The 20810-nt window shown below is 40.4% G+C and overlaps 1 protein-coding gene across 1 annotated transcript in view; it reads left to right on the top strand.

The window, feature by feature from the left end:
* The window catches only part of NRCAM (neuronal cell adhesion molecule), a 320145-nt gene that overhangs the window by 267385 nt on the left and 31950 nt on the right, over positions 1-20810 (top strand). The window contains exons 14-24 of the mRNA XM_024115099.3: positions 2344-2487; positions 3807-3918; positions 5232-5398; positions 5803-5950; positions 7323-7447; positions 9694-9795; positions 16344-16541; positions 16639-16709; positions 17712-17937; positions 18330-18445; positions 19783-19987. Coding sequence (XP_023970867.1) covers positions 2344-2487; positions 3807-3918; positions 5232-5398; positions 5803-5950; positions 7323-7447; positions 9694-9795; positions 16344-16541; positions 16639-16709; positions 17712-17937; positions 18330-18445; positions 19783-19987 — 1614 coding nt within the window. The remainder of the gene's footprint in view (positions 1-2343; positions 2488-3806; positions 3919-5231; positions 5399-5802; positions 5951-7322; positions 7448-9693; positions 9796-16343; positions 16542-16638; positions 16710-17711; positions 17938-18329; positions 18446-19782; positions 19988-20810) is intronic.

The raw sequence follows: 20810 nt of genomic DNA, 5'->3' as shown, positions 1-20810 counted from the left end.
CACTTTGCTGAGGCAGCGGAAAGACATTGCTGAGAGTATGTGTCAGAAAGGCCCCGATGATCCTACACTTGGGATGTGGGACAAGGGACACGGGCTGCCCTGAGGGATGCTGCATTCTCAGGGTACCTGGCTGCCGGCCGCAGCACTAGTGCACTTCCTAGGCTAGTGTGGCGTGTCAGTCCTCTGCTGTCATTTACTGAGGAAATCTATGCTCTGTCAAAGGAATTGCAACTTGTATTTTTCTTCTGGTTAGAAAGAACATGTTCCTTAAGGCCATTTTGAAATCATTGGAGTCATAAACAGCAGATGTGAGCTAAGATGCCAACTCAGAGCATCTGGGCTCACCTATCACTAGTTGAACTAGTTGGAGCATCTAAGACGATTTCCTAAATTAGCTACTGATTGGGGTCAGAATGTCAGACATACGACTACATACAGAACTGTGTGATAGTAAATTTGTGTGATTTTAAGCCACTAAGTTTGGAGTAACTTGTTCAGCATCAGTAGAAGCTAATGCAGTACAAGTAGGCCTGATACTTGGAATATGTGTGATAAAACAAGGATAAATAACTATAGTTTGATTTATTTTTATTATTTATTTTCATTAATAAACCACAGACGAACCAGCTATTTGAAGCTTTTTAAAGTGCTAAAGGAGTCTAAAGGCAGTGATAAATATGTCTTAGGTGCCCATCCTTTTCCTGCCATCAAAGAGGAAAAATGGGGACTTCTCTGGCAGTCCAGTGGTTAAGACTTCACCTTCCAATGCAGGGGGTGCGGGTTCGATCCCTGGTCGGGGGAGCTAAGATCCCACATGCCTCGTGGCTGAAAAACCAAGACATAAAAAAAAACAAAAAACAATATTGTAACAAATTCAATAAAGACTTTAAAAATAGTCCACATCAAAAAAATCTTAAAAAAAAAAAAGAAGAGGAAAAAGGGTGTTTAGAATGAAAGTAAAGGCTATTAAGTGGTTCAAGGTGCAAGAGCAGTTTAAGAGGAATGGTGCTGTTATTTATTTTTTTAATTTACTTTATTGAAGTATAGTTGAATTACCATGTTGCATTAATTTCTGCTGTACAGCAAAGTGATTCAGTTTTACATATATATATTCTATTTCATATTCTTTTCCATTATGATTTATCACAGGATATTGAATATATGGGTGCTGTTATTTAGATTTGATTTTGATCAGCATGCTGAGACAGACACCTACTACCCCTTTCAGTGTATTTTTTTTTTAATTTATTTTTGGCTGCATCAGGTCTTCATTGCTGCCGGCTTTCTCTAGTTGCGGCGAGCCGGGGCTACTCTTAATTGCGGTGCGCGGGCTTCTCATTGCGGTGTCTTCTCTTGTTGCGGAGCACGGGCTCTAGGCTCGCGGGCTTCAGTAGTTGTGGCACACGGGCTCTAGAGCGCAGGCTCAGTAGTTGTGGTGCACGGGCTTAGTTGCTCCGCAGCATGTCAGATCTTCCCGGAACGGGGCTCGAACCCTTGTCCCCGCATTGGCAGGCGGATTCCCAACCGTGGCGCCACCAGGGAAGTCCTTAGTGTACTTTTAAAGTCATGTAATGTCACAGCTTAAGATTTAGTGTTCACAGAAAGGAAAATATGTCCAATAGCACAGCACTTCCAAATTGTTGGGCATGCCTTGGACTGAATTCTCATATATTATATTACCAACCTGTTCCATTCGGCTTCAGTAAGGATCAATCCTGGTCTTAACATTTTTTTTAAGTATTTGGGAGATTTAGCTGAAACTGCTGCCTTTAAGGGAAATCTCACATAATTGATTTCTACTTCAGCCTCAGGAGTTGTCAAAACACGAAAATACATATTTTCACATTTGATTATTAGCCCTATATTTGTTTACATATTTATTTATTTATCAATCTATTTCAATAAGAGACTCTTAAAAGACACAGGTTTGGGTGATCTAAAGGATTTCTCTATTTTTGGAGTAGATTTTGCTGTCTCCTCTTGATAATTAATTTGCCTTCTCAAAAATAACCATAATTTCTTTGTGAACAAGGTAATGTTTTTCTGAATTTGTATTGCAGTTTACACCTAACATGTTGCTTTTTTTCCCTGCGTCTCTCAAAATAATATTGAAAAGAATCAATCCATTTAAAACTAAACGATTATCAAGCATATACCCATGATGATAAATGATAACTAAATTATGAGGAAGGAACACTGTGGTTTCTGCCTGGGTTGTTGGTCTTCTCTTTCTTACTGCATATACCTAGATCAGTCTTCCACTTACTGTAATTAGAGTTCGAGCTTTACATCTTTTAAGCAAAGAGGAATGAATATATACTTTTTATTTTTACACCCAAACAGTTGCCCCTGATGACCCCAGCAGAAAAATAGATGGCGATACCATTATTTTTTCAAACGTTCAAGAAAGATCAAGTGCGGTGTATCAGTGTAATGCGTCTAACGAATATGGATATTTACTGGCAAACGCATTTGTAAATGTCCTGGGTAAGCTCTCCCTTTATTAAAGACATGGCAAATTAAATTAATGACCGCTGTTGTTTTTCATTCATTCAGCAGAAATATATTAAGCTTCTACTAGGCAGTGGCACAGAACTTGGAGCTGTAAAGGGATATGCAAAGATGGATAAGATACAAACCTTGCCCTAAAGGAAATTACAGTCTGGCCTTAACGTTCTTTCATACCGTGGATGCCCTAAAGGAAATTACAGTCTGGCCTTAACGTTCTTTCATACTGTGGTTTTTACAATGGCAAATTCCTCATTGTAGAGATAATCAAAGAGGCTGCTCTGTTCATAGACAGTTACATTGTGTCAAACCCCTCCAAAGGAAAAGAGCATAGGTCTGCTCTTCCTAACTGAATGTGACTGCTTGTTCCATCCTTAGAAACTGACAAGTTGAATGACAATTTCATGATTCTGATTTTTGAAAGTAAGTCATTAATCATAATGTTTGGCCGTGACCTAAGTCACGACGTACATTTACTTATCAATTCATAATAATATGTTTAGAAAACGGTGACATAAACATATTCTGAAAGGGTTGGGTTTATGTGAACATTGTATTTCTCATACGGGACAAAACTACTAAAATGCCAACTTTGTTAAGAATTTATGTGAGAATTGTTTTCATGATGCCAGGGAATTATATTTCACCTCTGTAAGTGGAGTAGGTTCCCTTTCAAACAAAATTAGAGTCAGGAAGCCAACCAATATGTGGTATCTTTTCCTTCACGCTTGAAATGAAGGTCAGTACACCACAGGAAGAGCTGAGCCGGTAAGGTGTTGGTGGAGGGACGGGAAGCAGGTTTGATTCGGGTGCTGTTTTGAGTCATCAGCTTTCTGCTTTTTTTCTGCCGACTTGGATGTTCGCCACCAGTCCCCCCCCGCAACCCCCGTTATTACCCCGAGGTTCTGAGGGGCCAGTCATCCAACAAAAATGTATTTGGCCATTATTTTTTTGTGCCAGACACTGTGCTGGTTTATGGCGAGAAAACAATAAAAAGTCCCATTTCCTGCCTGCGAGGAACTCACAGTGTAGTTGGAGATATAGATAAAGAAATCAGTTATTAAAATACGGTGCCTGATTAAGAGACAGGACATGAGGCAGAAGGAAGAAACTTGTATTTTTCCACTTTGAGTGACCGGCAGGGTCCTACTTGCCTGAGAACACACGGGGAGAGAGAACATGGGCTGTGCCTTAACATGAATTCTAATGGCCTGAAAAAAAAAATACAATAAAATACAGGTGGGCCTAAGTGTTTATTTTATTTTAATATTTACTTTACCTTTCCAAAACGTTTTTAGCTGAGCCGCCACGAATCCTTACGACTGCAGACACACTCTATCAAGTCATTGCCAACAGGCCTGCTTTACTAGACTGTGCCTTCTTTGGGTCTCCTCTCCCTACCATCGAGTGGTAAGTAGTGGCCATATCTGTATGTCATATTTACATTTGCCAAAGCCTTCAAATTTCTCAATATGTGGGGTGTTAGAGAACAGAGAGGAAAAAGGCAGTACAGAAGCCATCATCCTATGAATTATTAACTGTATTCACAAATTTTTATTAACGACTCACTCTGTGGTAAATACTCTCACATGGATGATCTCTTTGGCAGCATGCTTTGTCCATCCCAGAGGGATATGCAAATGCTTTTGAAAAAAATTAAAGTGGCTGTATTTTACAGTGCTACGGACATCACCCGGGACGTCATGAATGGTGGCTAGAGGGACGGGTTGGGGGACATTCCTTGATAATAAAATACCATTTGGGGCGGACGCAGGGTCCATAAGCTTAAAAAAACAGAATTTGCTATTACCAGTGTTCCTCTCGCACTGAGTGTCCTGGCTTGGACCCAGCCACGCTCCCCTGTATCCTTTCTCTCCCTCTTTAGACCATCCCTTTTCGCGTACCACTCGTGGCACCAGTCCTGCTCATCCTTAGCATGAGCTGAAAGAGACAAGGCCAGGAGAGGCAGCAGCTCAGAAAGAATGAGTGAAAGAAAATTGGAGCATTCGTTTATGGATTGTCTATCAGGTGCCAGACGCTATGTGGGGCTCCACTTCCTGGTGTGAGATTAAAGCCAGGTGTAGGATTAAAGCCCAAACACGGATGCTTGTGCAGAAAATTTCCTAGCCAGGGAGATGGATTAACCCTTAGTTTCACACGGCTTTTCATCCGTCCTCACTTCGCCTGTCTGCCACTAACCTGGAAGCTCAATGTGGACATACTTTACATGCATACTTTCTTCTTCTCCTTCCCTGAATATTTTCCTATTTGTACTCTTGAAAGTACAACCCTTGTAACCTTGAAGTCAAAATCTCTTTAGAATTGTAATGTGTAGGTGGAGTTACAAACACATCACAGTAGGGGGGAAGGGTCAAAAAGAGCAGTCTTCATTGTGTCTATTTCATGACTTATTAGAGATTAAATAGGTAATAATGTGTTCATTAAGTTATGAATCTCTTATAATGAAAATTACAAACTGTTTTGTATTGTCATCCTAATTCTTCAAGCACCATTTATCGCTGAATTCTGCATTTTGACATCTGTCTCTGCATTAACCCCCCTGATTTACAAGCATGCAACGTACTTGTGCAGATTCCAGACGTCTCTGACCTTGATACTGTAACGCAGATCGTGTGGTGTGTTGGACCTTGAACAGGGCGTTTCATGTCTGACTTCAAATTATAATATTTTTATTCCTCTTTGTGATCATTTTCACAATGAAGGTTTAAAGGCACTAAAGGGAGTGCTCTTCGTGAAGATATCTATGTTTTACATGAAAATGGAACTTTGGAAATTCCTGTGGCCCAGAAGGACAGTACGGGAACTTATACATGTGTTGCAAGGAATAAGTTAGGAATGGCGAAGAATGACATTCACTTAGAGATCAAAGGTGAGGCAGAGGTGACAAACGTTTTTTCAGTATTATGAGACTTTGAGCAAATTCGCCAGCTTTTTAAAAAAAATTTACTTTATTGACGTATAGTTGATTTACAATGTTGTGTTAATTTCTGCTGTACAGCAAAGTGATTCAGTTATACGTATATGCATTCTTTTTCATATTCTTTTCCATTATGGTTTATCACAGGATATAGAATATAGTTCCCTGTGCTCTACAGTAGGACCTTGTTGTTTATCCACTCTATATATAATAGTTTGCATCTGCTAACCCCAAACTCCCAGTCCATTCTTCCCCCACCCTCCTTCCCCCTTGGCAACCACAAGTCTGTTCTCTATGTCTTGATTCTGTTAAATTCTCCAGCTTTGGCAATGGATAACGGTAACTTTCCATTTCAGATCCAACGAGGATCATTAAACAGCCTGAATATGCAGTTGTGCAGAGAGGGAGCACGGTGTCCTTTGAATGCATAGTGAAACACGATCACACTTTAATCCCCACCGTAACGTGGCTGAAGGACCACGGGGAGCTGCCCAGTGATGGAAGGTATTTGAAGACAGTTTCTTTCCTTTCTCTTCCTTCTCTCTTTAAGCTGCTCTTGAACTAAAGGTTTATTGTACAGTAACTTAATGGTTATGTTTTTAAAGTTTCTGAAGTCTGCTCTCTCTCCAAAGTATATATACATTTTCTCTTCATGCTATAGAATATTTGGACCTAAAAAGGTATCAAGTTATAGAAATAAGACCCTGAGAATGTTTGTCTGTCTTTGTGTTGGTCTCCTGTGTAATTCAGGATGTGAAAAACCTTTCAGGTTTTGAACAACATCCATTGTTTTCTAACTTGTACGGTGCACTCTCAACAGATGTTTTCATTCCCATTTTACAAATAAGCAGAAATACGATCTCTTTAATCATCAGAGTGAGCCTGAATCTTTGTCAGTATTTTACAGGACACTAGTTTTTATTTGGATGGGGAGTTTTCATTTTACCTAAAGCGAGTAGAAGGAGGAGAAGAAAAAAAAAAACAGGTAAAGAATTTGAAAGAGCCTGAGCACATTGCATTCCTTTAACTTGGTACGAAAGAAAGGTCATGCCCACTTTCCAGGTGAGGATCTTGATTTGACAAAGTACACAGAGTCAAAGACGAGAATTTTAGCTGATGCAGAGGGGCTACAAGCATCACCCCGACGGGAAGGAGTGTTGTCTGCTGGTAGAAATGGTTTCTGTGGCTTCTTTCAACTATGCCCAAATGGTGCCCTGTTGCTTGTAAATGGCCCTTAAAAGAACTATGTGGGAATTTGGGATTAACGATACACACTGCTATATATAAAATAAACAACAAGGGCCTACTGTATAGCACAGGGAACTATATTCAGTAGCCAGTAATAACCTATAATGGAAAAGAATCTGAAAAAGAGTATTATATATATATATATATATAAAACTGAATCCCTTTGCTGTATACCTGAAACATTTTAAATCAACTACAGTTCAATTAAAAAAATAAATAAAATTAATATCAAATTATTTTAAAATACACACTTTGTTAGAAATTGAGCCAGATGAGTGGTAGAAGAAGCCTAGGAAAGCCCTCTGTTCAGGGTAACTGGCGCTGCCCCCAGCTCAGCTCTAGATGCCCCTGGTCTTAAGGAAGCTCCTAAAACTCCAGAGGCGTGGTTGAAAGCCATCAGACTAAATGACGTCATTTCTAACCCAAGCTTCTCACTCATTCAAAATGTTTTCCAACTTTAATCCTTATCAAAGTGGCATGTATTGTATAGGATTTTAGCTCTAATGTGCTGCAAATCTTTATCATTTTTCCCTTTTACCAAGTTCACAGTTGCTTTCATGCCAGTAAAACTGTCATTGGGTGTGGTGAGATGTCCATTCCAGCCGCTTTGAGCATGTGATAATTACAGGTTCACTGTTGACAAGGACCAGTTGGTGGTCGCTGACGTCAGTGATGATGATGGTGGGACCTACACGTGTGTGGCCAACACAACTCTGGACAACGTTTCGGCCAGTGCTGTGCTCAGCGTTGTCGGTAAGAGCTAGAACACACACAGCACAACTGGCTGCCCTGTTTTAGGTTGAAAGGAAAAATTGTCAGTAGTAACTATTTGCTTGTTACAGTTTTAGCATTTTATAGGTGAGTTAAATAGCCACAACTTTCTTCTTTGAAAGATGCCTTTGAGGCAGTAATTTCAGTATAAATGTACTCTGTAGCAACAGTGCAATAAAATGGTGGTTAAGCACGTTAGTGATATTTTTATGAGAAAACTGGGGGGAAATGATCTACCTTTATTTAAAATCGAAGGGGTTTTCCCCCTTTGTTGTTACTGCATGTTTATCAATGCTGTGTCTCACAGCTAAGCATAAGGCTCAGTTTTATTTTTATTTTTTATTATTATTTTTTTTTGCGGTATGCGGGCCTCTCACTGTTGTGGGCTCTCCCGTTGTGGAGCACAGGCTCCGGACGCGCAGGCTCCGCAGCCATGGCTCACGGGCCCAGCCGCTCCGCGGCATGTGGGATCTTCCCAGACCGGGGCACGAACCCGCGTCCCCTGCATCGGCAGGCGGACTCTCAACCACTGTGCCATCAGGGAAGCCCAAGGCTCAGTTTTATAATCGTAACAGGCTCAGTCTTTGTTTTCTTGTGCTATCTTATATCTGTCCACTACTAATTTTGATTAAACTCCTTTATATTACTGTCCTTTCTAGCTCCTACTCCAACTCCAGCTCCCATTTACGGTAAACTAATATGAGTCCTTTTCTCTGTTTTCTTTCAAACAATTTCACATGTACAGAAGAAGTCCATTACTTTCTTTTCTCTATCATGTCATTGTGTTTCTTTAAGGAAAAGGGTTCTGTCAGGTGTTCTGCCGTGTTGTCCATTTACTGCTATAAATCATTTCTTCATTATAATTCTGGAACTTTTCACTGAATATATTGCCACTCATTTCCAAATATTTCATGTGTTATTGCAAAGTCATTTCATTTGCTAAAAGTCCCTCTTTGACAGCATTTCCTTGTAAAGTAGCATAGTGCTTTTTCAAAAGCTATCGTCCATATTTTACAGACTGCAAAAGCAATTTCAAATATCATTCCACAACTTAGGTTTTCATTTCAATCTATTAAAAGTTGTTCTGGAAAACTAAATGTTGTTTGGGGATTCCATTTTCAAGAAATTTACATAGGAAAACAATGGATACTTAGTACAACATTTGACCTTTCTATCAAAGAAAACCACCAACTCACTGTGTTCACAGAAGATAAATCACTAAAGAAAGATGAAAAGGAGGACACTTTCACGTTGCATGATTTTTCTGAGTTGGGAAGTTAAATCAATTTTTTCCCAAAATCTTTTTGATTAAAGAACCCTCATGTTTATTCCACATATAAATACAAAAATTAATTTTGTGGTGAAAATTCAGCTGGATGTTACATAGTATTATGAATTATGCTTTAGAAGACCTGTCCTTTGTAGACATTTACTGCTTCTTTACTGGTAGGAAAGAAGTGCTCATATTTTTCTATGGCCTCTGGTTCCCCCAAGAACCAGAGTTACTGCCAAGAGCAAGGTCAGGAAAAGACCCAGGGGGAACATTAACTCTCTAGATCTCAGAAGCACCTTTAGAAGAGGCAGACATACTCCTCAGACACCTTCGTCCCAACAGGCATCTGTACCCTGGTGTCCCCTGAGAATAAACACACCTCCCTGTGTGCCTGACTGACTTGTACTGAGCATCCACATAAGGTTGCATGCCAAGGGCTACCTGCCCAGCATCAATTTTAGAATTCCCTTAAAAATATAAATATTCTTCAGGTGCCCCCAAATCTGTAATTTAGCATGTTTCAGAAAGAATACTTGCATCTTCTTTTAATAGTATGTATATTTGCCTGTATTTGTTTTTCAGCATTTCCTATTCTCTGTTTCCCATTTATTAGAAATTCAGCTTCCGTATTATTTTTTCTGTTTGTGCTCCTCTATGTTTATGAGAAGACACGCACTGAGAGTGCTGGAGAACCATACGTGTCCTCCCCTGGCTTTGGTGACAAGGGATTTAGTTTCATTTCAAAGAGAAGCAAGCAGAGCTCATTGAGGGGTTCTCTTGGGTGTGCGTGTGTGTTCCCAGCAGCCTCAGCTGTTTTCATTTCCTTTCAGTTGCATGCTCACCGGCCATTACGTGTGCTGTGTCTTTAAAAGTCCCCTCCGAGAATAGTATCATGAGTAAAGGAGAGCCTCCTAAGGTCGGGTGGTTAACTATGATGTGTGTGTTTGGTCTACAGATGTCCCAAATCCTCCCTTTGATTTAGAATTGACGGATCAACTAGACAGGAGTGTTCAGCTGTCATGGACCCCAGGCGATGACAACAATAGCCCTATTACAAGTATGTGGTGTCATTTGCTTTTTCACTGATAAACTTAATGATTATTTTCAAAGCACTGTATTCCATGTAATTGAAATTCCTTGCAAAAGATATTTGCTGGCATTCTCTGCTTCATTGCTAGTAGAATCAAAACAGTTATTTATGTTCTGTTATTCAGAGCTGGAGTTATTCCTGGTTACAACTTCTGGTTTGGGACACTAATTAATTGCTGAAGATGTTAATTAAGCAAATACACTATCGTTTTGTGTTTAAGATCCGTAAGAATCACCTTCAATTTCTACCACAGTAGGAAGATGTATTGCAAGTTATTCATTTTGCCCATTAATATGGGAGAAAACAGTAGAAGGACCAGTCTAGCTATTAGGAAATTGAGACTTGGTGAGTAAAGTGGCTTTTCAAACCCACAGTTGGTAACAGAACTGGGGGTAGACATCAGGTCTCTTTCTTTCCATTAGCCCTGGCTACAAAGTGGCACAGTCACCAATGTCACCTCCTCACCTTGATGACATCAGCTTAGAGAATAAAATCAGGTGAGGGACCATGCCATAAGGGTACTGGAAGAGCTTAGTAAAATTAGACTATAGATAAGCTGATAAGTTTTAAAACCAAAAAGATACTTAAGAGAGTAGACACAAGTCTGTAATATATTACTGCCTTCAGGTATGTACTGCAGGAAGACTAAATTCCTTCCCGATGATGACCTAAGATACTGCTGAAGTGATGTGCGTGTTGATTTATTGCACCTGCTGGTAAAGCAGACTAGATCCAATGAAATTAAACAAAAGCGTCCTCTCTATCTTGTGTTCTTTGGTGGTGTTCCTTTCTCAGTGGAGTTTTTGGTCCTTGATCAGAACACGTATTCATTCATGCTGAATCTTGCAGTTAATTCAGTACATTAGCCAGATTTAGCTGGTGAGGATGCTTGGAGACTCTTTTTACCCATGTTAAAATGATACCATTAGATTTCAAGGCTTTTCTACTCTTTCGTTCGTTCATTCATTCAACAGACATTTACTGAGTACCTATTATGTACCAGGCATTCTTCTAAAACAAAACAGTCAAAAATTTCTGCCCATATGAAGTTTATATTTTAATTGAGGACACAAATAAGATAAAATTAATACGTGTTATGTTATTGTGTATAATGTCATTATATATATGTATATATGTGTGTAAATATATATATATACACACACACACACGCACACACACACACACACACACACACACACACACACTACTCAGATCTCCTTTGAAGAGAGAACCCAATACAAGGAATGTCAACAACAGGCTCCATCTGCTGCCCCCTCCCTAGGGATCAGCTGCAGCATCCCATGAGGCCCCTCTTCCTGAGCTAGTCCAGGGACTGAGCACAGCGAGAGTCCTAGATTCAGCCATGCCTCCTGCAGAACTTCACTCTGGGGCTCCTTGCTGACCTGGCTGAATCTATGTGTATTGGAGTCTGAGGCTTTTTCCACACACACCTCCTTCCCCTCTCCTTTCTCAGACGTCAGACCTGCATTACGGTCTGAAGATCTTCCCTGCCGTCTCCTGCTTTCTCTCTCTTTTATCTTCCATGGACTCTTCCCCAGATAAATCGCCTACACATTTAGTACTATCTCTGCATCTGCTTCCAAGAGGAGTCAGACACACATATATCTATATACATGGTTATGTGTGTGTCCATGTTTAGGCCATGCAAAGAACAAAGCAGGAGAAGGAGAGTAAAGAATATGAGGGTCAGGGATATAATTACAAACAGGGTGGTCAGGAAAGGCTACCTTAAGAAGGTAACATTCGTATGGAAAACAGTATGGAGGTTCCTTAAAAAACTGAAAATAGAGTTACCAGATGATCCAGTAATCCCACCCCTGGGCATATATCCAGAAAAAATGAAAGCTCTAATTCAAAAAGATACATTCATCCCAAAGTTCATAGTGGCACTATTTACAATAGCCAAGACACAGAAGCAACCTAAGTGTCCATCAACACATGAATGGACAAAGAAGATGTGGTATATATACATATACAGTGGACTATTGCTCAGCCATAAAAAAGAATGAAATCATGCCATTTGCAGCAACGTGGATGGACCTAGAAAGTATCATACTAAGTGAAGTAAGATGGAGAAAGACAATTATTATATGATATCACTTATATGTGGAATCTAATAACTAGTGCAAATGAACTAATTATCAACACATGAATGGATAAAGAAGATGTGGTATATATACATATACAGTGGACTATTGCTCAGCCATAAAAAAGAATGAAATCATGCCATTTGCAGCAACATGGATGGACCTAGAAAGTATCATACTAAGTGAAGTAAGATGGAGAAAGACAAATATTATATGATATCACTTATATGTGGAATCTAATAAATAGTGCAAATGAACTAATTTATAAAACAAAAATAGACTCATAGACATAGAAAACAAACTTATGGTTACCAAAGGGGAAGGGGGGGAGGAATAAATTAGGAGTTTGGGATTAACAGATGTGCACTACCATATATATAATAAACGAGGATTTCCTGTATAGCACAGGGAGCTATATTCAATATATTGTAATAAACTATAAAGGAAAAGAATCGGGAAAAAGAATATAGTAATATACATTTATTTATGTATAACCAAATCACTTTGCTCTACGCCTGAAACTAACACAGTATTGTGAATCAACTGTACTCCGATTAAAAAAATAATAAATTTTTAAAAAGAAGGTAACATTTGAGTATGTCAGTAAAGACATGAGGAGGGAGGTAGTGAACGCACTCTGCAGTTAACTGAAGGAAGACCTTTCCAGGGAGAGCAAGAAAAACGGCAAAGGCCCTGAGACAGGAGCATGTCTCTCGGAAGCTACTGTGGCTGGCTGGAGTGAAATGAACAAGAAGTGAAGTAGGAGAGAAGGTCAAAGAGGCAAAGAGTCGGTGGGTGGAGTGGGCTGTGCACCGTGCGGGGCCTTGTAGGCCCTTGTAGGGGTTGGGAAGGAATTGGAGGGATTTAAGTAGAGCAGTGGTCCCCAGTCTTTTTGGCACCAGGGACCAGCTTCGTGGAAGCCAGTTTTTCCACGGAGGGGGATGGGGGGATGGTTCGGGTGGTAATGTGAGCCATGGTTCAGGCAGTAATGCAAGCAACGGTTCAGGTGGTAATGCAAGCAATGGGGAGTGGCAAATGAAGCTTCACTCGCTCACCTAACAAGCCTAACAAGCCACGGACCAGTATCAGTCCAAAGCCCGGGGATTGGGGACCCCTGAAGTAGAGGAATGGATCACACTGGCTATTCTATTGAAAATGGTCTAGAGAGGCACAAGAGGGAGAGTGGGGAGACCAGGCAGGACTACAGTTCTCAAACCACGTGTTGAAATACCATACAGGGCTTCCCTGGTGGCGCAGTGGTTGAGAGTCCACCTGCCGATGCGGGGGATACAGGTTCGTGCCCCGGTCCGGGAAGATCCCACATGCCGCGGAGCGGCTGGGCCCGTGAGCCACGGCCGCTGAGCCTGCGCGTCCGGAGCCTGTGCTCCGCAACGGGAGAGGCCACAACGGTGAGAGGCCCGTGTACCGCAAAAAAAATAAAATAAAATAAAATAAATACCATACAGAACCTCAGCAAACCTCAGGGGTGCCTCCGGATATTAAGTTTTTGATTTTTAAATTTTGGTTTTTATTATTATTATTATTTTTTTTTGGCTGAGTTGGGTCTTTGTTGCTGTACACAGGCTTTCTCTAGTTGTGGTGAGCAGGGGCTACTCTTCATTGTGGTGCATGGGCTTCTCATTGCGGTGGCTTCTCTTGTTGCAGGGCACGGGCTCTAGGCATGCAGGCTTCAGTAGTTGTGGAACATGGGCTCAGTAGTTGTGGCTCATGGGCTCTAGAGCGCAGGCTCAGTAGTTGTGGCACACGGGCTTAGTTGCTCCACGGCTTGTGGGATCTTCCTGGACCAGGGCTCGAACCCGTGTCCCCTGCATTGGCAGGTGGATTCTTAACCTCTGAGCCACCAGGGAAGCCCCAAAATTTTGGTTTTTAAAAAACACAGTGACATCTGTCAGACACCCCATGAAATACTAGCTGGAGGCAGTTCACAGTTTAAATATTAATAGTGCTACATCACACTGTGACAGTGTCATATCTCTGCAAAGCCTTTGTGGTGATAAAAAGCAAGTACCATGTGAAAATAAGTGTGAAACAGGAAATGAGGAAGGTGGTGTCAAATCTGTTTACAAGGTTGGACAAGTTATGCGGTGCCCAGTAGATTTTAAGACATAAACACTTGTTAGATTATATAGACCTAACTCCTTAATACACAGAAATGTTAGGTATTTCTTTTGACCTAAGGGAGCCATGAAAAAAATTACTGAAACACTAAGCACACCATGAACTAAGAAAGTTTGGGAACTTGTGAGCTAGGAGGTTATGCAGTAATTCTCACAAGAGATCTTGGTGACCTGGAATAGGCTTATAGTGATGGAGGAGCTGAGAAATGGTAAGCTGAGATTTTGAATATATTTTAAAGGTACAGCCAACAGGTCTACTGAGAGTATAAGAGAAGGAGAGAGCCAAGAAGGACTTCAAGGTTTTGACCTGAGTTGTCACTACCAGTTGGGGTGAAGAGCAAGATGAGTCTTGGTCACATCCAATTTGAGATGCTGTACTAGACAAACATGTGGAATTCTTGAGTAGGCAATTAAGTATCCAAGTCTGCAGTTCTGGTGAGAGATAGGGGCTGAAGATATAAATGTGAAGGTCATCAGTTTATGAAACTAGACATCACCAGCAAATTAACATAGATTAGAAGGAGAACTCTAAGTGCTGAGCTTCTGAGCAATGCACCACATATTTCTAGTTCATCTTTGTACCTTTAATTCATATCTTGGTACATGGCATGTAGTAGGCAATTAATGAATATCTAAATACCTTTTTTTTGCATTTCTTTTTTTTTTATTGAAGTATAGTTGATTTACAATGTTGTATTAGTTTCAGGTTTACAGCAAAGTGATTCAATTATACATATTTTTTTTGACATTCTTCTTCTTTATAGGTTATTACAAAATATTGAGCATAGTTCCCTGTGCTATACAGTAGGTCCTTGTTGGTTATCTCTTTTATATATAGTAGTGTGTATATGTCAATCCCAAGCTCCTCATTTATCCCTCCCCCTACCTTTCCCCTCTGGTAACCGCAAGTTTGTTTTCTATGTCTGTGGGTCTATTTCTGTTTTGTATATAAGTTCATTTGTATCATTTTCTTTTAGATTCCACATATATGCAATATCATATGATATTTGTCTTTCTCTGCCTGGCTTACTTCACTTAATATGATCGTCTCTGAGTCCATCCATGTTACTGCAGGTGGCATTATTCTTTTTATGGCTGAGTAATAGTCCATTGTATGTATGTGCAACATCTTCTTTATCCATTCATCTGTCGATGGACATTTAGGTTGCTTCCATATCTTGGCTTATTGTACATAGTGCTGCAATGAACATTGGGGTGCATATATCGTTTCAAATAAATACTTATTTTTTACAAGGGTAAAACATGTACATACCACAAAATTTTAACAGAGACAAGAGGGCAGGTATACACTGAAAAGTAAGTCTTCCTCCCACCCCTGAATCTCAATTCCTCCGGTGACACCAGTGTTACAGTGTGTATCCTCCAAGAGGTAACACGTGTACTTTCAAGCGTATGTGTAGGTGTATATGTTATAGTAAATCTTTTTATTTTTATACAACTGTAGTATCCAGCACACACTGGATTATGTTCTAAACCCTACTTGGTTTCACTTAACAATACATTTTAGAAATCATTCTGTTTCAGTACATGTGGAGCAGCCCTATTCATTTTTTACAGCTGCAGAATATTCCATTGTGTGGATGCATCATAATTTATTTAATCAGTGTCCTATTGATGAACATTTAGGTTGTTTGCAATTAGGTTGTTTCAGTTGCAAACAATGCTGCCATGTGGATTCTTTTTCATGTGCCTTCGAACATAATGAGCACATTTATTCAAAATAAATTGCTGAAAGCACAATTTCTGAGTCAAAGGGTCTCTGAGTTAAATATTGTTAGATGTTCTAAATTGTCCTCTATAGAAGTTGTACCAATTTACACTTCCCACAAAGCATGAGAATGCTTGTTTCCCTGTGTCATGGTTCACAAAGTGTGTTAAACATTTGACTGTTGCCAGTCTGTTTGGTGGGAAAAGGTATCTCTCTGTATTTCATGTAACATCTCCTGTTATGAAAAAATCAATCATCTTTTCATATGTTTAAACTTTCCTAGGAATATGTGGGTCACTTCTAAACAATTTTAAGGAGCTAAACTCAGCATGCTAGAGAAAGCATACTCTTATTGGATTTGCTTAAGTGTTGAGGACACTAGGCTTCTGAAAGCAAAATATTCTAGTGAATTTTTCTTGAAAGTGAGATAATTCATGTTCAGCTGCTCTTGTTAGATTGTCCTGTTCGTTATCCTCGCAACCTACCATTGGGTGACTGAATTCATGTCTTGGATTTGTTGTGTGTGTGTGGTGTGGCCAGAATTCATCATTGAGTATGAAGATGCGATGCATGAGCCGGGGCTGTGGCATCACCAAACTGAAGTCCCTGGAGCTCAGACCACAGCCCAGCTGAAGCTGTCGCCCTACGTCAACTATTCCTTCCGAGTGACGGCGGTAAACAGCCTGGGGAGGAGCTTGCCCAGCGAGGCGTCTGAGCAGTATTTGACTAAAGCTGCAGGTAAAGCAGGACTTCTGTGATATGAAATAAAATAGAAAGGTTTTCCACTGTTTGCAAGAGACCAAAGTTGACGAGTATGTGGCTGTTTAACTTCTAGAGCCAGATAAAAATCCCACGGCTGTGGAAGGGCTGGGATCAGAGCCGGATAATTTGGTGATTACGTGGCAGGTGAGCTATGTCTGAAGTATTCAACTATATTTTAGAGTGGAGAGAAAAGTTGCTTTTAAATAATACCTGTATTAAAATCCCCTTTCACACATTTTTTGGAATGTAGACATATGTCATATATTTATAAATCGTGTAGTAGTTAAAAGTTTGATCCTTGGAGCCAAAATGAATGGTACACATCCCAGCTTGGCCACTTAGTAACTGTGTGACTTTAAGGCATTTCTTTAACATCTCTACTGTGTATCTGTGTGATGGGAATAACAATGAACCAACCTCAGAAGATTAAAGGAGTTAATGCACTTATAACGCACTTAGAACCGTGCCTGTCACATAGAATGTGCTCAGTAAATGCTAGCTTGTGTTGTCACCATCGTAGAGAACCATCTAGAAGACAGGTACCAGTAGTCAACTTCTTCTGCTTTTTTCTTTTTGGCCTGTCTCTATTTTCTGGACTTGGAAAATTAATATATATTTACTTGTGTGATTTTAAAACTTATTTTAGATAGATCCGTACATCCGTACTTAGATACATACATGTTTGTATATACTTAGATACATACATGCCTGTAGAAACAGGATAGAATGACAAGCCAATCTCTTTTTTTTTTTAAAGAAAGAAGTAGTTCACAATTTCAGTCTCCAAGTAAAATAGACAGTGAGGTGCTGTCACACAACCAGGAACACATAAAGGAAACCATATACCTGGAAAGTTTTATGTCACCCACCCATGACTGTGGAGCCAAAATCTGAGAGGCCTACGTGGTTTTTACTACTTCAAGATAGAAATTAACCACCTTTGAAATGTTGATCCCAAACAAGCTGTGGATCTCATCACAGGTGAAAAAAAAGGACAAAAGGTCCCTGGAGAAAATTGTTCATAGCTTGTACTTTAGTGGCGCAGTGCTCACCGTCTTTAAGTCTGGGAATTGAATTTGCTGTTCCAGTAAGAGATGGCACCGCTGATCTGTTTTATAAGCTCTGATGGTCTGGCTTTTCTTGTAGCCCTTGAATGGTTTCGAATCTAATGGGCCAGGCCTTCAGTACAAAGTTAGCTGGCGCCAGAAGGATGGTGATGATGAATGGACGTCTATGGTTGTGGCAGATGTATCCAAATACATTGTCTCGGGCACCCCGACCTTTGTCCCGTACCTGATCAAAGTTCAGGCCCTGAATGACGCGGGCTTTGCTCCAGAGCCAGCTGTGGTCCTGGGACATTCTGGAGAAGACCGTAAGTGCCTGATGCTACTTCATGTCTATTTTTCCCCAACAAAACAGACTTACCAAAGTGCAAGTCAAGGCCATGTCCAGAGGTGCTGAGACTGGGAGGGAGGATGGGAGGCAGCCGTGATTTCGCTCAACATTTCTGCCTCTAAACAGCCTGCTACGTAGAAAATAGGTTCAGCGTGTTAAAAGTTATTACTTTTTAAAAAGATATGTTGTTCTCACAAAGTCAAATGAACAGAGCTCAAAAAAACCCACAAACTTCTATTCTCCGTCCTTGATAATACATAGAATCAGGCTGGGGCATGTTTCAAGCCAAAATTTGGAGATGGTGACATTTTTTGCATGAAATTCAAAATGACCTTGATACTTCTACCCGCCTTTCTCATCTTTCCCTAGTCCCAATGGTGGCTCCCGGGAATGTGCACGTAAACGTGGTAAACAGCACCTTAGCCGAGGTGCACTGGGACCCGGTACCTCTGAAAAGCATCCGAGGACACCTGCAGGGCTATCGGGCAAGTGAAAGAGAGCTTTCGTGTTCTTTTCTTAGAAACAGTCCCTCGGCCAATGCCAGACGCCCTTTTCTTGGCCGGAGGAGGCCTTGAGAGTTCATCAGGTGTACTGCCTCAGGAAGCCTACCTCTGAAGCATCCCAGCTAGAGCTGGATCGAAATCACACTGCACAACAAAGGGAGAAAAAAATTCTTTCTCCATTTTTCCCACAGATAGTCTACATTCTGCCAACTCAACAGTTACCGCATGCACGAAATGGGGAAAACTAATGTTCAAAAAACTAGAATGTAATGAAATGCACCTAGCTTTAAAACCAGACCGACTGTGGTTTTAAACGAACAAAACTGTGTGTTGAACAAACAAAACTATCCAGAAAACAATGTAGACTTTTGTTTTAAATAGTTTAGATTATAGTTCAAGATCATAGAGTTCCAACTCAGTCATTCTTATACACATCAGTTATCTGTGTTCTTGGGAAGCACAGAAAGACCGATTCATAGTTTTGATTGAGAGGTGGTCAAAGAACTTTCACACCTACCAAGGAAGTCAAGGCTTTGATTGGTCAAACCCTGACCTCTAGAGGTCGGTTTTTGCACTGCATCATGTTCAACTTGGGGTTTTTGGTTTTTCTTCCTCTAAGATTGCCAGATTCTGTATATATGTTGATTTCTCTTGAAAGTGCCTTTAAACTCCTAAGATGACTTTAAGAGGCCTTGGTAAACAACAGTTCTGGATTTCTATCCAAAGTTAATCAACACTTTATCTCTTCAAAATCTGAGTCTACAATTTCATACCAAAAAATAAGTATTTTTAATTAAGTGATGCAGTTTGGCATAGTGAGGAAGCCCTAGACTTGAAGTGGAGGGTCTTCTTACCTCTTGACAGCCCAGGGGCTCTTCTGTACTGTAGGAATAGTAATAATAAAGGCTTCACTGTGGTTTTTAGTATTAAACTAAATGATATATTGTACATGCAGTTGTATTAACTCTGGAAAAGTATGTAAATATTGGGCATAATTTTTACCATTAGACTATTTTATACAAGTAAAGGACACTTAAATCCTTCTGTATGAGTCTCATGCTGTTTCATTCCTTTGGTTTATTTCACTTAGACTTCTCCAACAACATAGCATAACCGAGCTTCATCACAATTTCTTAATTTCCCTCATTACCTGTGCCTCCTACTCTCTTGCCTCAGATATCTGTCAGTTGTTCCACTAGTCTAAAATGTACCAAGGGAACTTTCTGGAAAAAATAATAATAATAAAGCTTTAATTTTGTGAGCTTGAGGATTCTGTTGGCTCCCTTGTCCGTCTCTGACTTTTACTCTTGCTGTTTCAGATTTACTACTGGAAGACACAGAGTTCATCAACAAGAAACAGACGCCATATTGAGAAAAAGATCCTCACGTTCCAGGGCAGCAAGACTCATGGCATGTTGCCCGGGCTGGAGCCCTTTAGCCACTACATACTGAATGTCCGTGTGGTCAATGGGAAAGGGGAGGGCCCAGCCAGCCCCGACAGGGTCTTCAGTACCCCGGAAGGAGGTAGGGTGGATGTGTCACTGAGATCCTAGCAGCGTGTGGTGCATCCTGAGAGACTTTGCGTGACCGATGGGCCCCCAAAGAAAGTCTATTCTGGAAGCCAAATGTGATTTTCCCACAGATGCTGTGACAGAGTGTCAGCTCATCTATGGCCTGAGGGTGTGGGGAAGGCTTCAGAGGCTTCACTGAAACCCCCTTTCTCTTGACTTAAAATTTTTCTCCACAGTTAATCACACAGTCAAAAACCTTGCTAATTTTTTTTTAAATTTTTTATACAATTTTTTTTTTTTTTGGCCAAGCTGCATGGCTTGCAGAATCTTAGTTCCCCGACCAGGGATTGAACCTGGGCCCTGACAGTGAAAACACCAAGTCATAACCATTGGACCACCAGGGAATTTCCTATTTTTATACAATTTTTAAATGTTACTTTCCATTTACAGTTATTACAAAATATTGCTTATATTCCCCATGTAGTAAAATACATCCTTGAGCCTGTCTTACCCCCAATAGTCTGTACCTCCCACTCCCTCACTCCTGTATTCCCCCTCCCTCCCATTGGTAACTACTAGTTCATTCTCTGTGTCTGTGAGTCTGCTTCTTTTATGTTGTATTCACTACTTTATTGTATTTTTTAGATTCCACATATAAGCGCTATCATATAGTATTTATCTTTCACTGTCTGGCTTATTTTACTTAGCATAATACCCTCCAAGTCCATCCATGTTGCTACAAATGGCAAAATTCCATTCTTTTTTATGGCTGAGTAGTATTCCATTGTGTGTGTGTGTGTGTGTGTGTGTGTGTGTGTGTGTGTGTGTGTGTGTGT

The sequence above is a fragment of the Physeter macrocephalus genome, chromosome 5, assembly GCF_002837175.3.
Source record: "Physeter macrocephalus isolate SW-GA chromosome 5, ASM283717v5, whole genome shotgun sequence".
NCBI classification, from domain to species: Eukaryota; Metazoa; Chordata; class Mammalia; order Artiodactyla; family Physeteridae; genus Physeter; species Physeter macrocephalus.
This window is presented reverse-complemented; position numbering and strand designations above follow the sequence as displayed.